Below are 23,534 nucleotides of genomic sequence, written 5' to 3' on the forward strand. Positions count from 1 at the left end.
CACACACACACACACACACACACACACACACACACACACCCTGCTCTTCCAACAATCCAAGCACTTCTCCCTGTATCATTCACACCAACAAGCTGTTCAGTTGCCCAGGAACTGATTGGTCCCTGGGATAAAAGGTCCCTGAAATGAGAGGATAATTACATTGAGTTGATATTCTCTGGAGTTTATTAGAATGAAAGGTGGCTTTATTGAAACATACAAAATTCTGAAGAGAATGAATCAATCTTTGTTTTTTTTTGCTCCTTGGAAATTATTTCTCTTGTATCCTGTGAAATTACACAGTAATCCCATAGTTTGCTTTTATTCTTTGGTGGTATGTGAACAGTGGTAGAAAAGGCCAGTTTTTGGTTCTTTCTTAGTTGCCTTTGATTGACTTGCTACACAAGTCAGCCACATTGCTGTGGGCCAAGCTATGTGTAGGCTAGACCAGTTAAGGGGACCAGATTTCTTCCCGAAAGGACAGTAGTGAATCGGTTGAGTTTTTATGACAAATGATGATAACTTCATGGTCACCATTACAGACACTACAGCTTTTCTTTTAATATTGAATTTAAGTTCCACTAGCTGCTGTGTTCTCATGGCGTTAGTCTGAGCCTCTGAATTACTAGTCATTCCTATTCATAAACTACAACTATGCCACCATCTGCCAACTCAGTCTAAAAGATCATCAGAACACTTTATTTAACCAGCAAAAGGATTAACATTTGTTTGAAAACAGATCATTGAAATCGTATAATTTCCATCAGATATGGAGTACACTGTGTGAGATGCAATATCTGCATTATCCTTAGTTTTTTTTCTTCTCTTTGTCTTATCTTTGTTCCTATCTTTTTACACTCACAATTTCTCTAGCTATGTTCCACAATGCCTAGTTGGAAGCTGTGCAAATGAACATTAAAATTTTTATCTCTTCATATATGCCAACTGGCATGTTGATGCATTCAGCATTTACCCCAATAGGGGTTTTTCAAGGACCGCAACTTCCCCCCCTCAGTGTTCGAGAACGCCCTCGACCGTGTCTCCCGCATTTCCCACAACTCATCCCTCACATCCCCTCCCCGCAATAACAACAAAAACAGAATCCCGCTCGTCCTCACGTACCACCCCACCAACCTCCGCATCCAACGCATCATCCTCCGACACTTCCGCCATCTGCAATCCAACCCCACCACCAAAGACATTTTTCCCTCCCCACCCTTATCTGCTTTCCGGAGGGACCACTCTCTCCGTGACTCCCTTGTCCGCTCCACACTCCCCTCCAGCCCCACCACACCTGGCACTTTTCCCTGCAACCGCAGGAAGTGCTACACCTGCCCCTACACCTCCTCCCTCACCCCCATCCCAGGCCCCAAGAAGACTTTCCACATCAAGCAGATGTTCACCTGCACATCTGCTAATGTGGTATACTGCATTCGCTGTTCCCGTTGTGGCCTCCTCTACATTGGGGAAACCAAGCGGAGGCTTGGGGACTGCTTTGCAGAACACCTACGCTTGGTTCGCACTAAACAACTGCACCTCCCAGTCGCAAACCATTTCAACTCCCCCTCCCATTCCGCAGACGACATGTCCATCCTGGGCCTCCTGCAGTGCCACAACGATGCTACCCGAAGGTTGCAAGAACAGCAACTCATATTCCGCTTGGGAACACTGCAGCCCAATGGTATCAATATGGACTTCACAAGCTTCAAAATCTCCCCACCCCCGACCGCATCCCAAAACCAGCCCAGCTTGTCCCCGCCTCCCTAACCTGTCCTTCCTCCCCACCTATCCCCTCCTCCCACCTCAAGCCCCACCCCCATCTCCTACCTACTAACCTCATCCCACCCCCTTGACCTGTCCATCCTCCCTGGACTGACCTATCTCCTCCCTACCTCCCCGCCTTTACTGGCTCCATCCCCGCCTCTTTGACCTGTCTGTCTCCTCTCCACCTATCTTCTCCTCTATCCATCTTCTATCCGCCTCCCCCTCTCTCCCTATTTATTTCAGAAACCCCTTCCCCTCCCCCATTTCTGAAGAAGGGTCTGGGCCCGAAACGTTAGCCTTCCTGCTCCTCTGATGCTGCTTGGCCTGCTGTGTTCATCCAGCTCTACACCTTGTTATCTCAGATTCTCCAGCATCTGCAGTTTCTACTATCCCAGAGTAAAAAGCAAGTGGTCTTACACAAAAAGGATCAAAGGAAAGCATAAGCATTACTTACAAAGGTAGTTATAACATAGTGAAAAGGTTTTAAATTACAGTCCGATAACAGCAACTCAGCATGCAGCGCCGAGCCCAAGTCCAGCAACTGTCCCGCATCGCTCCTCACCGGCACTCAGCAGCAACTGCGTAAAGCGCCCTGTACTGGGATTCATACCTCGGCCCCTCCATCGCTCCGGGACTCGCCACTGCAACCCCATCGCTTCCCCCCTCTTTTTTTTTTTATTGCATCCATTGATGAGAAAATGGTTATGGGAGGGACATGATCCATGCAGAGATAGATGAGCTGAATATCTAACTTGGACTGTGACCAAAGAACAAGGTGACACAAAAGAAAAACGTAACACATTCAACACGTTAGAAACAAGGAAGCACATTTTCTTCAGTCCTCCATTCTCACTCTCCTGAACAATGAACTATGTATAATGACAATATTACCAGAAATATCAACTGCAACGAACTAAACAATTGCCACTTTAAAAATAATAAAAATATAAAAACAAAGCGTCATAAATCAATTGAATGATTAGGTATTTTCTAAAAACATCCAGGCTTTGAAGCTGAAAATCTGCTCCAGCATTTACTGCAATACACTTCGAACAAAATGCTGTACTCCTAAAACACGAGCTAATAAAAACATAATTTGACTAACTCAGTACAGTGGTCCCGTTCATTACTTTCTGGGTTCAGTCCAATCACTGACATTAAAGATCAACAGGACCACTCATCTTTACCAGATACTCACTACTGATACCCACAAAAAGAAATTACTTGCAGTTGTTCATTAAGCAAAGTCAATAAGATTCTTTAAACCACATCCTCAGGGAAGTGTTCTTGGCCAGGTGATGATTTTTGTTTAGAAGCTCTCATCATATTTCCTCCAATACCAAAGCAGCTTGTGCCTACCGACAAGCTCGGCTCAACTTCAGAGAAGTGACTGGTAAGACTGGTACCATGTAAGTGTCAGGCTATGACTATCTCCAAGAAGAAATGCGCTAACTACCCCATCACTGACATCTTGATGGACACCAGTGACCAGAATCTGTAGGTTATAGGCACAGAAACAATTATTCAGCCTTATCAGGTCATGCTTGAGTTTATGTTCCAGCCTTCTCCCATTATTTTCCCATCCAAATCTGGCATCATAACCATCTATTCCCTTTAAATGCTTGTCTACCTTGACCTTAAATGCACATATGCTGTTCACTTCACACACTCCTTGTTGCAGCTCGTTTCACATCCTCAGCAGTCTATGGTAGAGATGTCTTCTGAATTCAACCCTAATTTCCTGGTGACTATCATACATCAATGACCTGCAGTTATGCTCTTCTTAGCAAGAGAAAATGTTCTTTCTGTATCAAATCTATTAAAACATAATCTTAAGGAGCTCTATTATCGCCACATAGCCTTTTTTTCCCTCAAGAGAAAACAATCCCAGTCTGTGAATCCTTTCCTGTAAATGTTTACCCACCTTCACAAAGAGGTGCTTATGCCAAACAGTGACTTTTATTCCGTTAGCTGGAAGCATGAAATTGAATTTGAAAAAACAACCTTTTAAAAACACAGACTAAAAGTGATTTCAACTCATAGTCAAGATGGTCACCGAACTGCATTAAAACACATTTGCAAAGCCACCAAATGACTCCTAAAGAGAAGTGTCCCACATCTCCCAACTCAGTAACAAGGCACCTACGACAATCACCTGCAGAAAGGCTAATGATTTGAACAATGGGATTCTGTTTAAGATAACTCACCAGATATAAGCTAACCAATAAGCCAATGAGGTTACAATGTGAATAAATGATCATGTTTCAACTAGTGACGACTGGAGAGAACAAGCACATGACAAGCAAACATCTGTGTGTTCTCTGCAGAATTGTACAAGCAGCTGAGAAGCAAAGACAGGGTAGGTACCTGTAGTCTGTCTCTCCGCACAACAGGAAAGTTCCGAATATTGTCTGCTATTGTTCGACTTCCTCTCCATGTGCAGCAGGGATATACAATAAAGAATTCATATGTCTCCAGAGAATCAAACAACATAGCCATCTACATCTATAAATTAGAAGCGATGGGGCCATTGAATTCTGCCTCAAACCTGCCTAGTCCCGAAACCACAAACTATATCCTTATTTATATTTTTATGGACTTTAATTTGGCCAATCTTCCTCATTTGTAAAAAACAAAAGAACTGTGGATGTTCTTTCAGTTTTTACTTAGAATTTAACTGACTGCCACTTCTCTTCTAGGCATGCAGACCTTGAAGAAGTTCTGCTCCTCTCTCCAACACAATTTCTGTTCCAATCTTTTTCCTTGCCCACCTTCATTAATTTCACCATTGCTCCTCGTGTTTGACCTGCTATTTGCTAAAACTCGTTTCCACAGCCACATCACATTCCTCAGTGACTGCCTCCATCCAGCTCAGACTCACTCCAATTAGATTCCAACTGAAGTTTCATCATGCTTTGAATCCACCCAGGATCATAGGTGTGTTTGCGATGGTCAACGTTCCACAGACAGCTGCTCTCACCCATCCTGAGATCCACACTCAGTGCCATGCATCGTCATAAGCATACTCTTAACCTCTCTCCAACAGCATTGCATCATGATCGCTCAATGCTGTGCCACTCCCCAGTTCTACTACATCCTCCAGCTCATTTGATGTGCTAACAAGAAACATTTTCTTTTCCTTTCAGGCATCAAGGCACACATGATACAGTTCTGAGGAAGTGTCACTCAACCCAAAACATTAACTCTGATTTCTCTCCACAGATGTTGCTAGACTTGCTGAGCTTTTCCAACAATTTCTGCTATTTCTCCCTCATTGGTAATATGTGTTTGTGCGTGTATGATAGAGATAAATATGTCCCACTGGTAGGCATTACAGAGACGTGATTAAAAGTGAAACCTGAATGTGGAATGGTATTTGACATATTGGAATGATAGAGAGCCAGGAAAAGGTGGCAGGGACACATTGTTAATAAAGGATGGAATCAGTTCAGTACTGGGAGATTATCTTAACCTCAAAGAGTGCTGATGAGAAGTGACGAAAGAGGATTCTGGGAGAAATCGGCTCAGCTACCACAACTAAGAAGGGGTTTGCAGAGGACCCAGTGCTCATCAGTAAGAAGCGCATTCAACAGATGCAGCTGATGAGAAGCAAGTGGAGAAGATTCTGGGGGAAGTTGGCTCAGTCACCGTAACCGAGAAGAGGATCGCGAACATAGGCTTGGCTGTTCAGGAACCAGGTGTGCAGAATGAATGACTGAATGACGATTTACTGCATGGTGTGCCTGAAGCTGCAGATGGACTCGCTATGGAGCAATGAGGCTGAGAATGTTGTGGATCGTACATTTAGCGAGCAGTTCACATCACCAGTAAGGGCTACACGGACAGGGACGAGTTGGGTGAACACCAGGAAGGTGAGTAAGCATAGGCAGGCAGGCAGTGCAGGAGGCCATCGTGGCCATTCCCCTCTCAAACATGTATACTGTTTTGGACATTGTGGGGAGATGGCCTCTCGAGGAACAGCAGCAGCTAGGTCAATGGCACCATAACTGACACTGCTGTACATAGGGATGGTCAAAGTGTAGGTGAACTGTAGTGATAAGAGACTCTACTGATGAGGGCACAGGCATTTCTATAACTGAGACCGAGACTCCAGGATGGTATGTTGCCTCCCTGGTGCCAGGATCAAGGATGTCTCTAAGCAGGAACAGGATTTTCTGAAAGGGGAGGGTAAGCAGCCAGAGGTTGTGGTCCATATTAGTACTGACAACATAGGCAGAGAGAGAGGTCAGGTCCTGCAAAGAGAGTTCAGGGAGTAGTGTTCTGCAGGGATCAGTGCTAGAACTCTTGTTGTTTGTAATATATATTTGGAGGAAAATGTAGGTGGCCTGATTAGTAAGTTTGCGGAAAACGCAAAGATTGGGGTGCTGCTGATAGTGAAGAGGATTGCTAGAGGATACAGTAGGATATAGATAGGCTTGAGACTTAGGTGAAGAAATGGCAGATGGGATTTTAAGCTAGACAAATGTGAGGTGATGCATTTTGGAAAACCTAATGTTGGAGGGACATATACAGTAAATCACAGAACCCTTAACAACAGCCACATACTGAGGGATCTAGGCATGATTGTCCACAGTTCCCTGAAAGTGACAACACAAATGGACAAGTTGGTCAAGAAGTTACATGCATTCCTGTCTTCTTTGGTCAGGGCACAAAATATAAAAATTGGCAAGTCATGTTACAACTGTATAGAACTTTAGTTAGGCCTCATTTGGAATATTGCGTGCGGTTCTGATCACCACACTACCAGAAGGATGTGGAAGCTTTGGAGAGGGTTCAGAAATGGTTTAGCAGGATGTTACCAAGTTTGGAGGGTATTTAGCTATGAGAAGAGATTGAACAAACATGGTTCGTTTTCACTTGAACATCAAAGGAAGAGGAACAACCTGATAGAAGTTTACAAAATTATGAGAGGCACGAATAGAATGGATAGTCAGAGTCATTTTCTCAAGGTAGAAATGTCAATTTCTAGATGACATAGTTTAAGATAAAAGGAGTAAATTTGAAACAGATGTGAGGGATAGGTTTTTTATAGAGAGGGTGTTAAATGGCTGGAATGTGCTGCCACAGGAGGTGATGGAGGCAGACACAATAGCAACACTTAAGACGCATCTTGACAAATATCAATAACAGGAAATAGAGGGATACGGACAGTGTATTGGTAAAATGCTTTCAGTTTAGAAAGGCATCATATGTTGGCGCAATCTTGGTGGGCCAAAGGGTCTGTTTCTGTGCTGTACTGTTCTTTGTTCAAAAGATAATACAATCCATTACTAAGGGGATTACAATTACAATGTGATCAAGCATGGAAATAAAATCATGTTTAACGTATGAACTTTTTGATGAAATAATATTCATAGTGGATAGAGGGTATCTATAGATGTGGTTCACTTGAACTTCCAAAAGGTGTTTGATAAGTTGCCTCATTGAAGGTTACTGCATAAGATAAAAACACCGGGCGTAGTGAGTAACATATTAGCATGTATAAACGATAGGCTAGCTAAGAGGAAGCAGGTTAGAGGTTAATGGGTTATTATAAGGTTGGCAAGCAGTAGCTGGTGGAGTGCTGTAAAGATCAGTGCGTGGTCTTCAGTTATTTACAACCTATATCAATCATTTGGATGAGGGAGCCAAATTATAGAAGCTAAATTTGCCAATGGCACAAAGATAGATAGGAAAGTATAATGTGGATGATAATGAACTTATTTATTTTGGCAATAAGAACAGAAAAGTAGTGCAATATTTAAATGAAGAAAGACTCCAGGACTCCATGGTAAAGAGGGATCTGGGTGTCTTTGTACATGAATCAAAGAGAGTTAGTTTGCAGATGCAGCACGTGATTAGGAAGGCAAATGAAATGTTTTTTGCAAGGATAACGAAATACAGTAGTAGGGAAGTTATACTGCAGCTGTATTTGTCACTGATGAAAACACATCTGCAGAACTGTACATGTTTTGGTCTCCTTATTCGAAAACAATATATATTTGCTTTAGAAGGAGTTCAGAGAAGGTGCACTGAACTCATTCCTGGGATGAAGAGCTTACCTTATGAAGAAAAGTTGGATAGGCTGGGCCTTTACCCATTGGAGTTTAGAAGAATGAAACCGATAAGATCCTAAGGGATTGAATAGGATAGGTAACAAGTAGATGTTTCCTTATGTGAGGGAGGCAAAAACTGTGGAGCATAGTTTAAGAATTAAAGGTCTCCTTAAGTGATCTATAAAAGAGAATAGAGAAGATGAGGAGACCTTTTTTTTTCCTCTCTGAGGGTAATTAGTCTGTAAAATTTTCTTCCCCAGAAGATATTGGAGGCTGGTGCTTTAAATTTATACAAGAATGAGTTAGATAGATTTTTCATAAATAATGGAGTCAAGGCTTATGGGGGTGGGGGCAGACAGGAAAGTGGAGACAAGACCACAACTAGAATAGCTGTGATCTTCTTGAAAGGTGGAGGAGGCTTTTAGAACCAAATGGCCTACACCTGCTCCTAAGTTCTATGTTCCTACAATGCATAAGAGCACTACAGAAACACTACAGCAATGTCTCTGCCACATCCTCCGGTTTCAAAGGATGGATTATCGAACAAATGCTAGTATCCTTTTTGAGAATGAGTTCAGGCAAGCTTTCAGGCTAAATTTCTACAAAATTACCTTTGGTGGACTGGACTCTGTGCTCAGATGCCAAAACCTATCTCCCCTGCCAGGTCCTACTCCCTCAACTCTCGAATGGCCAGCATTCTAGTGATGGACTCTTCAAATACAACTTAAGACTCTTCTTGAAGCATTAATTGACATTAATAACTGGCAGGGACTTGCTACCAATAATTCAGAATGGCAACAACTTGTCCATTAAGCTGCATACAGTTTGAGTTTTAACTCTTAATACTGATGCAGAAGGTCAGCGGAGAAGGAAAGGATGCAAATTCTGCCCCCCAGATCCCACTTCTCTGTGAGATGTCCTACCCCATGTGCCACAATGATCAGGGAGTCAACAGTGGTCTGTTCAGTCACATTTTCCTCTCACTTAATGTTAACCAAACTTTTTAAACCCCCAGTTCAACTATTTATTTTTTTAAATGTCCTCCCTTATTTTAGTCTTATCTATGTTCTCTTGTCCTGCTTCATTTACAGTTAGATTGTTAAGTTTCTAGTTTAAAGCCTTTGCCTATTTAGCCTTGCTGCTGGGACTCAGCTCTGTCAGTCAGGTTCAAGCGAAGCTGGTCCCATCATTTCGCAGCGACAGTGCCAGTGCTGCATGAAAAGAGCCCTCTTTCTCATGCCACTCCTTTAGCCATATGTTAATTGTCTTGATATTTCTGCTCCTATGCTAATCTACAAAATGTGGACAAATGGGTTTAATATAATGAGTCTAAGAGATTTTGATGTACTGGAGATGTAGGATCACATGCCTAGATGAGGACTGAAGAGTGATGTCACGGAGGAAGAGGCTCTCCGAGCTTGTGTTGAACTATCACTACGTAAGGACAATGTCTGTAACTGAAAGATTCTTGTTAGATTGAACATGGACCATATTTGAGTCACCTGAATGACAATCAGGTCTCAATCACAACAACAAGATGATAAAACAACCTGGGAAATAATCTAGAAATTATTTTATTAGCCCAAAATTCTTGCTCTTTAATTTAAAGCCTGAACTCTGATATGCCTGATACCTATATTATTCCAACATGGCCTCCCTTTCAGAGTTCCTCTCAAACAGCCATGAGCTACCCAACAGGTAATCATGTTCCTGACTCTTTAGACAGAATCCTTGTTACAAAGCTTTGAATGACCTGCAGATTTCTTCAACAGAAGCCCTCCTTGTATATCATATCCTTGGGGATGTGGCCACCTTCTACCCTACGCACATGCCTTAGACAACAATGCCTTTTTTGTTTAACTTGTGCGAGCATATTTGCCTTAGAAAGAACTGCTTCATTGCAGACATCACCATTCCACGTCATGCTGAACATATGCCAGTAAAACTGGAGATAGAAATTATCAGCCTTTTGAAATGACAATTGATGAAAATGTAACTGGATCAGCAATATTATCACAGTGGCTCCAAGTAACTGAGCATTGTGTGTTGAGAGTCTCCCTTCTTGACCCCAAAGTCTCTCCATTACATACAAGGTCCAACCAAAAACTCAATACCATCCAAGATGATAGTAATTCACTAAATCAGCAATTCTGCCACAAAACACAACATTGACCAGCAGGACACTTTGCATACAGCACATACTAATAAACATTATGCTTATTTTCACTTCTACAATTACCACAATTCAGGAAGAGAACAGCAGTGATATTATGGATCATTAGAAGCCATTAGCTGCACATTGTATAAGTCACATGTTGCCTTGATATCAGAGCTCTGTAAGGACTGCAGTGACCCAAGAAGGCCAACCACCACCAAAGCATGAAATTGTCTAACTTGTCTAAATCTATTGGAAGCAATTCTAAGGAACAAAATTAATAAACATATCAAAAGGCAGGGATTAATCAAGAATAATCAGCATGGTTTTCTTAAGGAGTGACCATGTCTGACCAACTTGATTGAATTTTTTTAAAAGAGGTAACCAGGGTGTATAGATTAGGGCAATGTATTTGACATAGTCTACTTGGACTTCAGCAAGGTTTTTGATAGGGATCTGCATGGAAGACTAATAGTGAAGGTCGGGGAAATTTGGCAAATTCGGTACAGAATTAGGTGAGTGGCAGGAAGCAAAGGGTGACAGTCAAGGGTATTTTTCTGACTAGAAGCCTGTGTCTAGGGAGGTTCTGCAGGGATCAGTGTTGGGGGACCTTGCTGTTTGTGTTACATATAAATGATTTAGATTTGAATATTAGAGTGTTGATCCGGAAGTTTGTGGATAACACGAAAATTGGTGGGGTGGTAAATTATAAGAAGATTACAAGAGGACATAGACGGATTGGTCAGATGGGCTAATCAGTGACAAATGGAATTCAATCCAGATAAGAGTGAGGTGATGCACTTGGACAGGCCAAACAAGGCAAGGGAATACATGACAAACAATAGGACCCTGAAGAGCATTTAGGGTCAGAGGGTCCTTGGTGTACATGTCTATCAGTCCCTTAAGGTAACAAGATAGGTAAATAAAGCGGATTAAAAGGCATATAGGATACTTCCCTTTAATAGCCAACGCACAGAGTTTAAGAGCAAGGAGGTAATGCTGGAACTGTATAAAAAGTTAGTTAGGCCACACTACAGTATGGTGTGCAGGTCTGGAATCTACATTATAGGAGGGATGTGACTGCACTGGAGAAAGTGCAGAAGAAATTTACCAGAATGTTGCCTGACCTCAACAGTTTTAGTTATGAGGAGAGACTGGATAGACTGGAGCTGTTTTCCTTGGAGCACAGGAGACTGAGGGTGGACATGATTGAGATGTATAAAATTGTGAGAGCAGACAGGGTATATGAGAATAAACTTTTTCCTTTGGTGGAGTGATCAATGGCCAGCGACATAGGTTTAAGGTAAGGGCATGAGAATTAGGTCATGAACGCAAGGAAAATATTTTTCACCAAGAAGGTGGTTGGAATGTGGAAAACTGCTTGTAGTGATGGTTGAAACAAAAACCCTCTTAACATTTAAGAAATATTTAGACGTACACTTGTGATACCAAGGCATAAGTGCTGGAAAATGGAATTAGAATAGTTAGATGGCTGTTTTTGATCAGCGCAACCTCGATGAGTTGAAGGACTTTTTTCTATGCTGTTGACTTCTATGACTCTCTGACTGTTTCCAGAACAGGTGAAATAAAAAGATTAAGTTCTTTTTTGGTAAAAACAGAAATATGTATTCAATGCTGTATTAAACAGAAAAATCCCTTCACAGAATTTACAGCAGTGTGCAGGTGAAGCTCTAGTATAGTAATGGCTCTTTAACTGTTACCAGAATTACATAATGCAGCAGAATGGCAACAGCCACTAGGTGGAAGTATGTGTACGTCTAACAGCTAAGGTGACATAGTCAGTGAAAGGGAAAATTCAGAACAAGGTGCATGTTTATTCCTAACAGTTGAAATACCAACATATAATTGAAGTTTGTTTTCAGAAAGGAACATACTTTAAGTTGGAGGATGGTAACAGGTAAGAAGGTGGGAGCATTTGAACCATGCTCCTAATTCCTTTCACCACCAGTTCTTACTGTCCACCCAAATGTTCCTGTTAGCAATGAGTGGAAGAGCATTCTGCTGCAGTTCAGTCAGTGGGCAACGAACAGCCAAGGCTAGGGTTTCATGAATTCTACTCAATATGATTCTCAAGTAAGCAAGCCATCAGGGAGAATTTGACTCCACTTGTACTAATTACTAAGTGCGAAGCCCATGCAAATTACAATACTTTACTGTGATTTAGCCAGAAGTCTGTTGATTTTCATAGCCTCCTGTAAGTTGTTAAATGGCTGCAGCAACACCTCCAATTCTCTGTCTCTCCCTCAGGTTCTATAAATGTACTGTGGACACATTTGCTGATGACACAAAAATAGGTGGGAAAGCAAACGATGAGGATGACACATAGAGTACGCACAGGATTATGAAATAACTCTCACAGAAGCCAGTATCCTGTCACCAAGTCACCCTTTATTTACACGTTGAAAGTCCTTAACACTGATCCAGCTTCCTCAGAGCCAGCTCTCAAAGTCAGCAGAACCTCTGACACTCCTGTTTATGTCTGTCAGCCAGGGCTCCTGATTAACAGCCCCAAATAGGCAACTCATATTCTATAACGTCCATCAGGCTGACCTCATCATAATTACCGCATCCCTCCCCTCTGACTCAGAACATAGGCCAGTTCTTTTTTTTTGTAGGTCCTCCCGGGGGTTCTAGCATTAGATCAGGTTTCCTCCAACTCTGCCTCTGATACAGGAAGCATGTAATACACAGTAGGTCGCCTCTTGCACCCAGAGCATCTCAGAAGAAATTCATTCTCCTCTTCAGGCAGCAAAGGTGTCAAGGGAGCAACATCCATCATGTCCATCTCAGATTCCAAGGTATTTTCATCAATTGATGGAGAGAGAGAACCTATGGTTCTGGAACAGTCAAAAAGTCAGTCGAGGAGGCGAGGGCACCGGCTCTGTGTTCGCGTGGGAGGGGTGGAGAGCGACAGAGAGAGAGCTGGCACATTTTGCTCCCACACTGTTTCAGTGCTTTCAGCTTTTGTATGGTCCACATGCTTATTCAGGACCATCATACCTACCCAAACTTTATACGTCACTTGACCTGACCTCATGTCAACCACACCGCTTACCCATGCGGGGCCATTCCCAAGGTGCCTACACCAAACTTCATCCTCTGAAGTAAACTGTCTCTCTGTCTTAGCGGACTCGTGTCTGGCATTGGCGTTCTTGATGCCGTTTCACCCTGCCTAGGTCCGGGAAGATTGGATTTAACCTCGTGCGGAGTCTTCTCCCCATTAGCAACTCTGCTGGAGCTATCCCTGTGGTTTAATGAGAGGTGGTCCTTTAATCAAATAGTAACTGGAACAGTCTGTTATCAAGTGAAGCCGTAGGTTGTTTCTTTAAGTCTGCCTTCAAAGTTTGGACTGTTCTTTCTGCCAGACCATTGGATGATGGATGGTATTAAGCTGTCCTTATATGTAAAATACCCCATTCGATATTAGGAAATACTCAAAATCCCTGCTGGTAAACAATGGTCTGTTATCTGTGACCAACAGTTCCAGGAGTCCATGTATTGCACAAGTTGCGTGCAGTTTTTCTATTGTCACCCCGGTGTTTGACGAATGAACTCTATGCACGCCCAGCTACTTTCAGTAGATGGCAACAATGACTAAGAACATTGAGCCTATGAAAGGACTTACATAGTCGATGTGTAACTGAGACTAGGATTTACCCGACCTTTCCCACGAAAGTGGGGTAGCTGCTTGCAGTAATTTTTCTTGGCACCCAGGGCACTGAACCACCAATGCAGCTTGGTCTGCGTCTAATTCAGGCTGACATAGGTGCCCCAACATAAATTCCTGCCAACAGCTTGATTTTGGAAACCCCTGGATGAGCTTGGTGGAGTTCAGCCAGTGTCTGGCTGCGTCCTTTGCTTGGGACAATCACTCTTGCTCCCCATAGTAATATGCTATCCTCTCCAGGTCCAAAAAAGGTTTCAATTTTGTTTGTGACGCTCCTTTAGTTTCCCCCATCACCACCAGTTGTTGCAATTTTGCAGCTGTCGCACCAATGCGATCCCTAAGATCAGGACTGACTGCAGAAGTGGTAATGCAAAAGTTAGAACAAACATAACCCAAACTCTGGGTCCGTTATGCAAATGACATCTTTGTGATTATCAAACACACAAGACTAGGAGAAACCCACCAACACATAAAAAACACCCTCACCGGAATAAAATTCACAAAAGATAAAGAGAACAATAACCGACTACCCTTCCTAGACATAATTATAGAACGTAAAAACAACGGTGAACTCCTGACTAGCGTATACAGAAAGACCACACATGCAGACCAGATACTTAATTACACCATCAACCACTCCAACATCCATAAACGGAGCTGCATCAGGACATTATTCCAATGAGCCACAACACATGACAGCAACCCAGAACTGTGCAAAACAGAGGACTTACACAAAGTTTTTAAAAGGAATGGATACCCAAAAAGCACAATCCACCATTACCTCAGCAACAGACCACAACAAGACGACAACACAGCCAGATACACTAGTCACCCCACCATACATTAGAGACATATCAGAGATGGCCACAAGACGACTCAGGCCCCTGGGTATCAGGGTAACTCACAAATCAACAACCACCCTGTGATAGCTACTGATGAACGTAAAGGATCCCATACCTATAACCAATAAAACTAACATAATATACAAAATACCATGCAAAGATTACGGGAAAAATTACATAGGCCAAAAGGGAAGAAAACTGACAATAAAGATACACGAGCACCAATTAGCCACCAACAGACATGACCAATTCTCACTGGTATCAATACACATGGTCAAAGAAGGTTACAAGTTCGACTTGAACAACACATCCATAATAGCACAAGCCAACTTCGACATGCCAGGGAATTCCTGGAGGTCTGGCATTCCAACCAGAACTACATCAACAAATACACTGAACTGGGCCCAATATAGAAACCACTGAAAAACAGAACCGGAAGTGATGCCAACTACCCCAGCAAACTGAGGCATATAAATAACAAGCAGGACAGAGCACCAACGCTTCACCGGAAGTACACCGACGATGTTACCTAGCAGGGTGACGAAACATCCGCAATCAAACCCACCGTTTCGGCGAGCAAGCTTACAACCTCATCCACAACCCAAGCTACAAATCTTCTCAAAAACTTTAAACCAGGTTATGTTTGAACTTTCTGCAATAATACACCAACCCAAGGTAAGACCTAAGCTCCAGTATAGATGTAGGATGCTGGGCTCCTTTGATCACCCTCACTTTATCTTCTAACGGCTGTAACTTCGTTTTGTTGACTCTGTAGCCTAAGTAGGTCACCTTTGGGTGACTGGAATACACATTTTCCCTTCTAAGGCATACACCCAGCTGGGAGAAACATCTAAGGACTATGTCTGAATGCTTCTTAATTGGTCTTCCCTGTTATCAGCGTGTCATCTGGATAAATGGCGCCCTTGGGGGAGACCTTGTAAAACGTTCTCCATTGTCCGCTGAAAAACTGCACAGGCTGATTATACCCGAAATCGCAGCCTCGTATATTGGTACAAACCCTTATTGGTACTAATTGTCGCATACTTCTGGCAATCATCATCTAACCGCAATTGCAAAAATGCATGGCTCATGTCCAGCTTCATGAAAGACAGACCCCTGCCAGCTTTGTGTATAAATCCTCTATATGTGGGACTGGGTATTTATCCAGCTATGAAAAGCAATTTACCATTTGTTTAAAGTCCCCACAAAGGTGAACTGATTTGTTGCACTTCACAATCGATAAGAATAGTGCTGCCCATCCGCAAACTTTACTTGTTTGATGATTCCTTCGCTTTCCAGCCTTCTGATTTCTGCCTCTACTTTTGCGCATAACACAAATGGCACTGGGCGAGCCTTGCAGAATCACTGAATTGATTCTTGGTCAACATGCAGGTGGCCTAGGCTCCTTTGATAGACCCTAGACCTTCCTGAAAAATGTCTGCATATTTAATTAGGACTTCACTTGGGCAGGCATTTTCTAATCGAAAAAATGTTGAACCAATCTAGGTGAATTTTTCTCAACCAATTTCACCCCATCAGGCTTGGGCCTGAATCTCTTACTACAATCAATGGTAACTGAATCAGCTTCTCATAAGAGACCTGAGGCGAAGTTGTACCCTTAATCTGTAAAGGTTTCCCCAGTATAGGTTTTCAGTCTGGCCAAGGTCTTGTGTAAACTTAAGGACTGCGGTTCAGAGCAAATTTTGTTAAAGACTGTTCTCTGATCAGTGAAATGGCTGCACTGCTCCATTAGAACTGGATGACCATTTAACCAGATGTTTATTTTGATTGATTCTGATTTGATTGTTCCTGAGCAATTTAAATGTTCCAAACCAGGTGTAGGTAGATTTTCCAGGGTATGCTCTCTCCTGGATAGCGGTCCATCTCTTACCCCATTTAGGCCTAGTTGGGCTCTTGTTGTCTTGAGACCACACACTGGCTGCAACGACAATTGGATGCCAGCCTTGATCTTGAAGAAAATTTTAACCATTTTGCTGAGGCTTTGCTTTGGGATTTTGCTGTGGGCTGACCAGTGTCCTTCTGTTCAGGATATGTCCTGAGTGAGGCTATTCAATTGCCATCACTCAAGTGGTGTTGCCCATGCGCAGCTGGACTGGCGAGGGTTTCCACTTCCGTAGGAATACCCAACCTCTCACATGCTCCACTTGCCACATTTTACAATGACAAAGCCACTTGTGCCTGTTTGAAGTCCAGTTGAACTTCAGTTAGTAGTCGCTTTTGCACGGTAACATTATTAACCTTACAAACTAAATGGTCTCTCAGCATCTCATTAAGAGTTAAACCAAAATCACATGCCTCTGCCAGTCACCTTAACCTAGTCAAAAATCCTGACATGGATTCCTCTGGTTGTCCTACTGTCAAGTAAATCCAGTAGCATCTCAGAATTAGAGCACACTTGGGGTCATAATATTCCCTAACTAAATTCATCAACTCTCGGAAGGTTTTAGTATCTGGTGCCTCAGGGAAAGTTAGACTCCTAATAAACAAAAAAGCTACAGGTCCACAAGCTGGCAGGAGAATTACTCTTTGCTCTTCATCTGCCCCAATGTCATTTGCCCAGAAAAAATAACACATTTTTTCCATGTACTTGGCCCAGTCTTTGATGGCAGGATCAAACAAATCAAACTTCCAAGATAAGATGCCAGAAATGTTTAACCCAAATAAAAGACTGTTGGGAGCGAATTTCTTCAGGAGCGTGCTTTTCTCTCATCGCCTCTGAAATAACTCCACAGAGGCTGGTATCCCAACACCAAGTCACCCAATCAGGGAATTCATATTCTAAGACATCTACCTGGCTGACCTCGTTACAATCACTATAGAATATAGACAGGTTAAGCGAGCGGGTAACAGATGTCCTTGTTCAACCACATGTCCCATTAAGTCACTCTTGCTTTTGCAAATTCATTTTTGGCTAACTTTATTACCAAACCAGCCAACCATGATTGTTTAAACAGGTCTTTGATTTGTCTTGTATGTTCTTCCGAAATGCAACCATAAACAGCAACATGATCCAAATACACAACATGGTTACAAACTCCAGTTATGACTTGATTCATAAGCCTCTGGGACTTGATTCATAAGCCTCTGGAATGTAGCTGAGGTGTTCTTTAATCAAAAATGGCATCATTTGACATTGATATACTGAAGGCATTGTACCATCGAAAAGGACAAGGATAGAAGATGCATTGGAACACAACCACCAGGAAGTTCCATTCCATGTCACTAATCATCCTGACAGAGCTATGCCATCATTCCTTCACTGTTGCTAGGTCAAAATCCTGAAACTTCCCAATAGTATTGTGGTTACCTACACCACAAGGACCGTAGCAGCTAAAGAAGGAAGCTCACCATCAACTTCTTCATGGCAACTAGAGATTGGCAAATAAATGCTGGCCTAGCCAGCAAACCCCACACCAAGAGAAAATAACTAAAAGCTCCGGACCCTTCCAGAATAGCTTTCAATTGTTTGGAGATACTTATCACAGGGTTGTTGTGATGCTAGCAGCACTCCCATATCAACCTACAAAACCCCCCCATATGCTAGGACCCAAAACCCATTACCTACTGAACCTCAGGGTACAACATTTAGTCAGTGTCGTCCCTGGCATTCCCTACACACCCACAACCTTCACCAACCTCAAGTTGACACCCTGATTCCTCTTCCAACTGCAACATGAGCCACCTCTGCACACTGGCCCCATACTTACCGCATCAAAATTTTATTTCACCCAGAAAATAATGAATGCAGACACTGACTGGATAGAATCCAGAGTAGGAAAAGGCACCTCAGCCACAGCCACTAATTTATGTATGATTACTCTGTCATAACGCGATGGCCCAATCTTCCTTCTAATTCATATGAGTGTACGTCTTTATGTCCTGTGTAACCTGTTCTCATACATTTTTCCATTGAACTTGTAGTACTTCTGAAGCCACCAGGGCCTTCTCAAAATACCTTAATTCAATGTTGGCATCAAGGCTTCAAAATGATTCAGAATCCATTGGAGTCTAATCTATATATCCTGCCAACTTACCACTATCTTGAAAACCAATTTAAAAATTGTTTTTCACTTTTTTTGTGGTGGCGGGTAGTTAAGGGGGCATTTCCAATAATGCTCATCAAATTATTCTGCTTTTCCCTCACATGGGAAATGAAAATTTTCCATAGTAGGTGCAGATACTGAGGGTCTTGTTTGGATGTTTGGCTGCATTGTGGAAAAAAGGAAGTGCGTTAATGAAATACATCTTCTTTTTCCATCTTCTATCTTCCCAAAACTTGAAGAGTTTCTAATGTCTGACCTCACTGGAATATTGTCATTTGGTTTGGCACCAGGTTATAGCAGAGCCTTTACTGCACTTCACATTCAACCATCAGCATGCCCATCTTGGGCTCACTGAGGTTCATTAATGTTCGGTTATGTACTTACTCTTTTGGTGGATTCAAATCCTCTGGGCGAGGCTCAAAAAACCGGAGTACTTCATCACATTGCGAGATTAGAGATGGCAGTCGGACCAGAGACTAGAGTGGATTAAATAAGCAACGTTACACACTAAAGAAAAACCAATGCATAATCACATAAAAACTTCAATAACGTTATAAACATGATCAGTTCCAAAGAAGGGTCATATTGGAGTCGAAATATTAACTCTATTTCACTTGCCACAGCAACTGACAGACCTGCTGAGTTTTTGCAGCTATTTCTAATTTTATGACAAATATGGATATTGTACTCATCTCATTATTAAGGAGAGTTCAAATGAAAGTTTTTGAGATAGAGATTAAATGTGTATCTTTTATCGTATTGATTAAAACTGAAGTCTGTGTTACATTTCATGATTTTAGAACACTCGTACTAATACATTTATTAATGATAATTTAACAATAAATATTTTTGGCTCTCTGTTTTGGTGAGCTCTAGCTCCCTTCTTGTGCCCACCATCAACCCACACCCTTCATTGGGTAAAGTATTTCCATTTACCTATATATCTAGGTATATGCCTTAGGAAGGAACAGAGACCTTGTAGTTCTGATGAAGGATAAAACGTGTGCGTGTGCGTGTCTCTTTCTCCACAAAAACACCTACGGCCTGACAAAAGTCAGTTTCTTGTCTCCCATCATTTGCTGTTAGCTGTTGCTTTCCACAAGCAAGTCACAGATTTTATAATTCATAAACCAATCACCCTGTGTCTTCTGTGATGAAGTGAGAGGATTTGAAGGAAAAGATCAGCGAACTGAAGGGCTTGGGAAACAAAAGGAACCCTCCACCAAATCCTGAGAACTGGTGCCAGTGAACTGTTCCACTGCATTTTCTTGCCTCAAACCAAACCACCAACTTTTTTGGTCTGTCTGTGTCTGTCTGAGTATATAGAGGAGTTTTAGAAGGGGGTTAGAGTCTTAATTAGTTGAGTGGTACGTCAACAGCTATTGTTATTTACTTGTGGTTAAAATCTCTTCACCTGTAATGTTCTTGTTAAGTATAGAAACCCAGTCTGTGTTTTCTATTAATCTGTCTGTCCAACAGGTAAACTGGGGATTTCCTACACTTTGATAAAATTTTTTAACTTCTATGATGACTCGGAGAACAGTGGGACTCGATTTCCACTAGTGAGGTGTAACATTATTTGTTTTGGCTTCAAAAAGTCCTTTTTCAGTCATCTTGCTCCATGATCTTTCACAATATCACTAGCAGACAATAACATCAATTTCCACATTAATGCCCGTGGCAATTTATTCCATGTTTGAGTTCCGAAGAAGTTATATTGGACTCAAATCATTAACACTGTTTCTCCTGACAGATGTTGCCAGACCTGCTGAGTTTCTCCAGTACTTTGTTTTTATTTCAGATTTCCAACCTCCAGAGTATTTCATTTTTATTAATGCACATTTATGCCAATGGTTACCAGATGAAAACCATCACTGCTCCTTGTTGTCAGATGGTTTATCCCAAATCTAGTTTTGAATGAGCCACAACTTCCTCCACCTAAACACCAAAGCCCGAACCTTACAATATTTTAACTACATTAGCTAAATTACTAACCAGCACCTATGGGGCCAAGAGTGTGCCCGTTGATCAAATATTCCAAATAATCAAGAGATATGAAAAACCACTGTAAACCCCAACCAAGCGAAGCTTCAAGACATCAACATCCCTCAAAAAGTCTATGTAAAAATATCAACACACCTCCTCAAATCAACGTAAAAAACACACAGTAAGTAATAGAAACATAATGAAGAGGGTATACACATAACTGTTACACTTTATTTACAGCACAGATACTTGGACATCACAGTAGATTGTGGCATTTGAGGTATATAATTTTTGCTAATTTATCAAGAGTGCCGGTTAAAGCAAAGCTTGCTGTTATGACGACACTACGCCTTTAAGAAGGACTTGTTCTGTCATGTTTCTTTTGAAAACAAGTGCTGTGAACTTGGGAGCAAGCAGTCTGCTCTGAGCCCAGCAATATAGCTAGCTTTTTTTTAAAAATTGGAACAATAGAAACAGGATTTTAGTTAACTTTCAGTAGTTGCTGGCCAAAATATTGCAGATGCTGGAAATCCAAAATAAAAACAAAGTGCTAGAAATACTCAGCAGGTGTGGAGAGAAAAACATAAGGAATTGAATATATCCTTTCCCTTTCCACAGATGTTGCTGAGTTTCTCCAGCATTTTGTTGTTCTTTAGTTTTACAAAAGGCCCAAAAATAAAGTGAATAAAAATTGGTAAAAAGCATTGGAAATTATGGAATGAGAGTGGAAAAGAATTATTAGGATTAAATCTTAACCTTATCACAGGAATAGAGTCTGTCCAGCCTGTATTATTATTCAGTTTAATCACGGCTAATCCAGATCTTAACTCCAACCACCCACTTTGGTTCCATAGTTTTTGCTTAACAAAAATCTATCAATCTATTCATCCACTCACAACAACTCTTTGGATTTAGCCTCTCGTGGGAATTTTCTAGATTTCCACTACCTTTGATGTGAAAAATAGCTTCCTGACATTATCACAGAATGGCCTAAATTTAAGGTTATGCTGTCTTCCTCTGGAATCTCCCACAAGATGAAATAGTTTCACTCTATCTGACCTAACAATGCTGTAATCATCTTAAAAACTTCAATTGGATCACCCATTAATCTTTTATTCTCAAGAGGATGCAAGCCTAATCAATGCAGACCTTTAAGTCAGGTATCATTCCAGTGATTCTGCACTGCACTTTCTTCCTGAGGTGTCGTGTCCATAACTGAGCACAGTTCTCCAAATGTTGTCTAAGCGGAGGTTTATAAAACTGAAACATACTTCCATACCTCTATACTCCAGCCATGAAAGATAAAGGCTAACACTGCATTAGCCTCTTGTACCAGCTGTTAAAATCCTCAAGTCATAACTACACCAATTCAGACCCAGCTGCTTATTCACATTCTACCCTCCATAAATCTGAAGTCATCCAAAACTCTGCTGCCCGGGTCTTTACCTGTTGCAGGCTCAGTTCACCAAATACCTCTTTGCTCACTGACCTATATCTGTTCTCAATCAAACAACATCCCGACTTTGAAATGTTCAAATTTGTTTTCAAATTCTTCTAATGCTTTATCATCCTCTATCTCTCCTCTGACACCACAACCTGCCAAGATATCAGCATTCATTTGACTCTAGCTAATATTAATCACTCTAATAGGCATGGCTGTGCTATAAACCTCTCTGCCATTTTATTTCACTTGCCACTTTAAAGCACTCTTTAAAACCAATCTTTTTCACTCATCTTTTGGTCAATTAATGTATCCCACGTGGCTTGGTATCATAATTAGTTCCATAACAACCCTGCAAGACATCTTTCAGTGTTTTATTACATTAGTTACTTCATAAATTGTTGCTGTTGATTCACTTATATTGACTTCTGCATTATCCCTATATACAGCTTAAGTTCATTCATAGTTCTTAGTTTCCTGCAATTTAACAAATGTTTTGATCTTTCATTTTGAGGTCCAAAGAAACGACTGCAGACTTTTCCGCATTGAACTCCATCTGCTAGTTTTGCCCAGATATTTTTTTTTCATATTCATTTTGTGGGATGTGAGCGTCGCTGGCTGGCCAGCATTTCTTGCCCATCCCTAGTTGCCCTTGAGAAGGTGGTGGTAAGCTGCCTTCTTGAACCGCTGCATTCCTCCTGCTGTGGGTTAACTCACAATACTATTAGGGAGGGAATTCCAGGATTTTGACCCAGCGACAGTGAAGGAACAGCGATTTAGTTCAGAGTAAGGATGATGAGTGACTTGGAGGGGAACTTGGAGGTGGTGGTGTTCCCATATATCTGCTGCTTTTGTCCTTCTAGATAGAAGTGGTTGTGGGTTTAGAAGGTGCTGTCTGAGGATCTTTGGTGAATTTCTGCAGTGCATCTTGTAGATAGTACACACTGCTGCTATTGAGCGTCGATGGTGGAGGGAGTGAATGCTTGTGGATGTAGTGCCAATCAAGCGGGCTGCTTTGTCCTGGATGGTGTCAAGCTTCTTGAGCTTTGTTGGGGCTGCACTCACCCAGGCAAGTGGGGAGTATTCCATCACCCTCCTGACTTGTGCCTTGTAGATGGTGGACAGGCTTTGAGGAGTCAATCTCTCAAAGCCCCTTTGTAACTTTTGCTCTTATCTATGAGAACAAATTTGCATTAAGATAACATATTTAGGAGAGTAAAATGTCGCAAGGTGCTTCATGGTAATGTTAACAAATAAAGTTTGACATCAAGCCACATAAGGAGGCAGACGGTGGCAGTGGTAGCAGAGGGAGATAGTGGTGTTGAAGTAATGTCACAAAATAATAACCCACAGGCCCAGGCTACTGCTAATTCCATGGCAGCTGGCTGAATTTAAACTCAGTCTAACCTCAATCAAGCTATTTCAAATTGAAAATTCATGACCATGAAGTTACCATCCATTGCTGCAAAAACCCATCTGGTTCACAAAAATCCTTTAGCACAGGAAATCAGCCATCCTTATTTGGTCTGGCCTACATATGA

General features: G+C 41.8%; 1 protein-coding gene across 2 annotated transcripts in view; it reads right to left on the bottom strand.

Moving 5' to 3' along the window:
• The window catches only part of sh3pxd2aa (SH3 and PX domains 2Aa), a 282,467-nt gene that overhangs the window by 158,230 nt on the left and 100,703 nt on the right, over positions 1 to 23,534 (bottom strand). For both annotated transcript variants that reach the window (XM_048608736.1, XM_048608735.1), the window contains exon 5: positions 18,951 to 19,042. In XM_048608736.1, coding sequence (XP_048464693.1) covers positions 18,951 to 19,042 — 92 coding nt within the window. The remainder of the gene's footprint in view (positions 1 to 18,950; positions 19,043 to 23,534) is intronic.

This window comes from Rhincodon typus, chromosome 20, assembly GCF_021869965.1.
Source record: "Rhincodon typus isolate 14 chromosome 20, sRhiTyp1.1, whole genome shotgun sequence".
NCBI classification, from domain to species: domain Eukaryota; kingdom Metazoa; phylum Chordata; class Chondrichthyes; order Orectolobiformes; family Rhincodontidae; genus Rhincodon; species Rhincodon typus.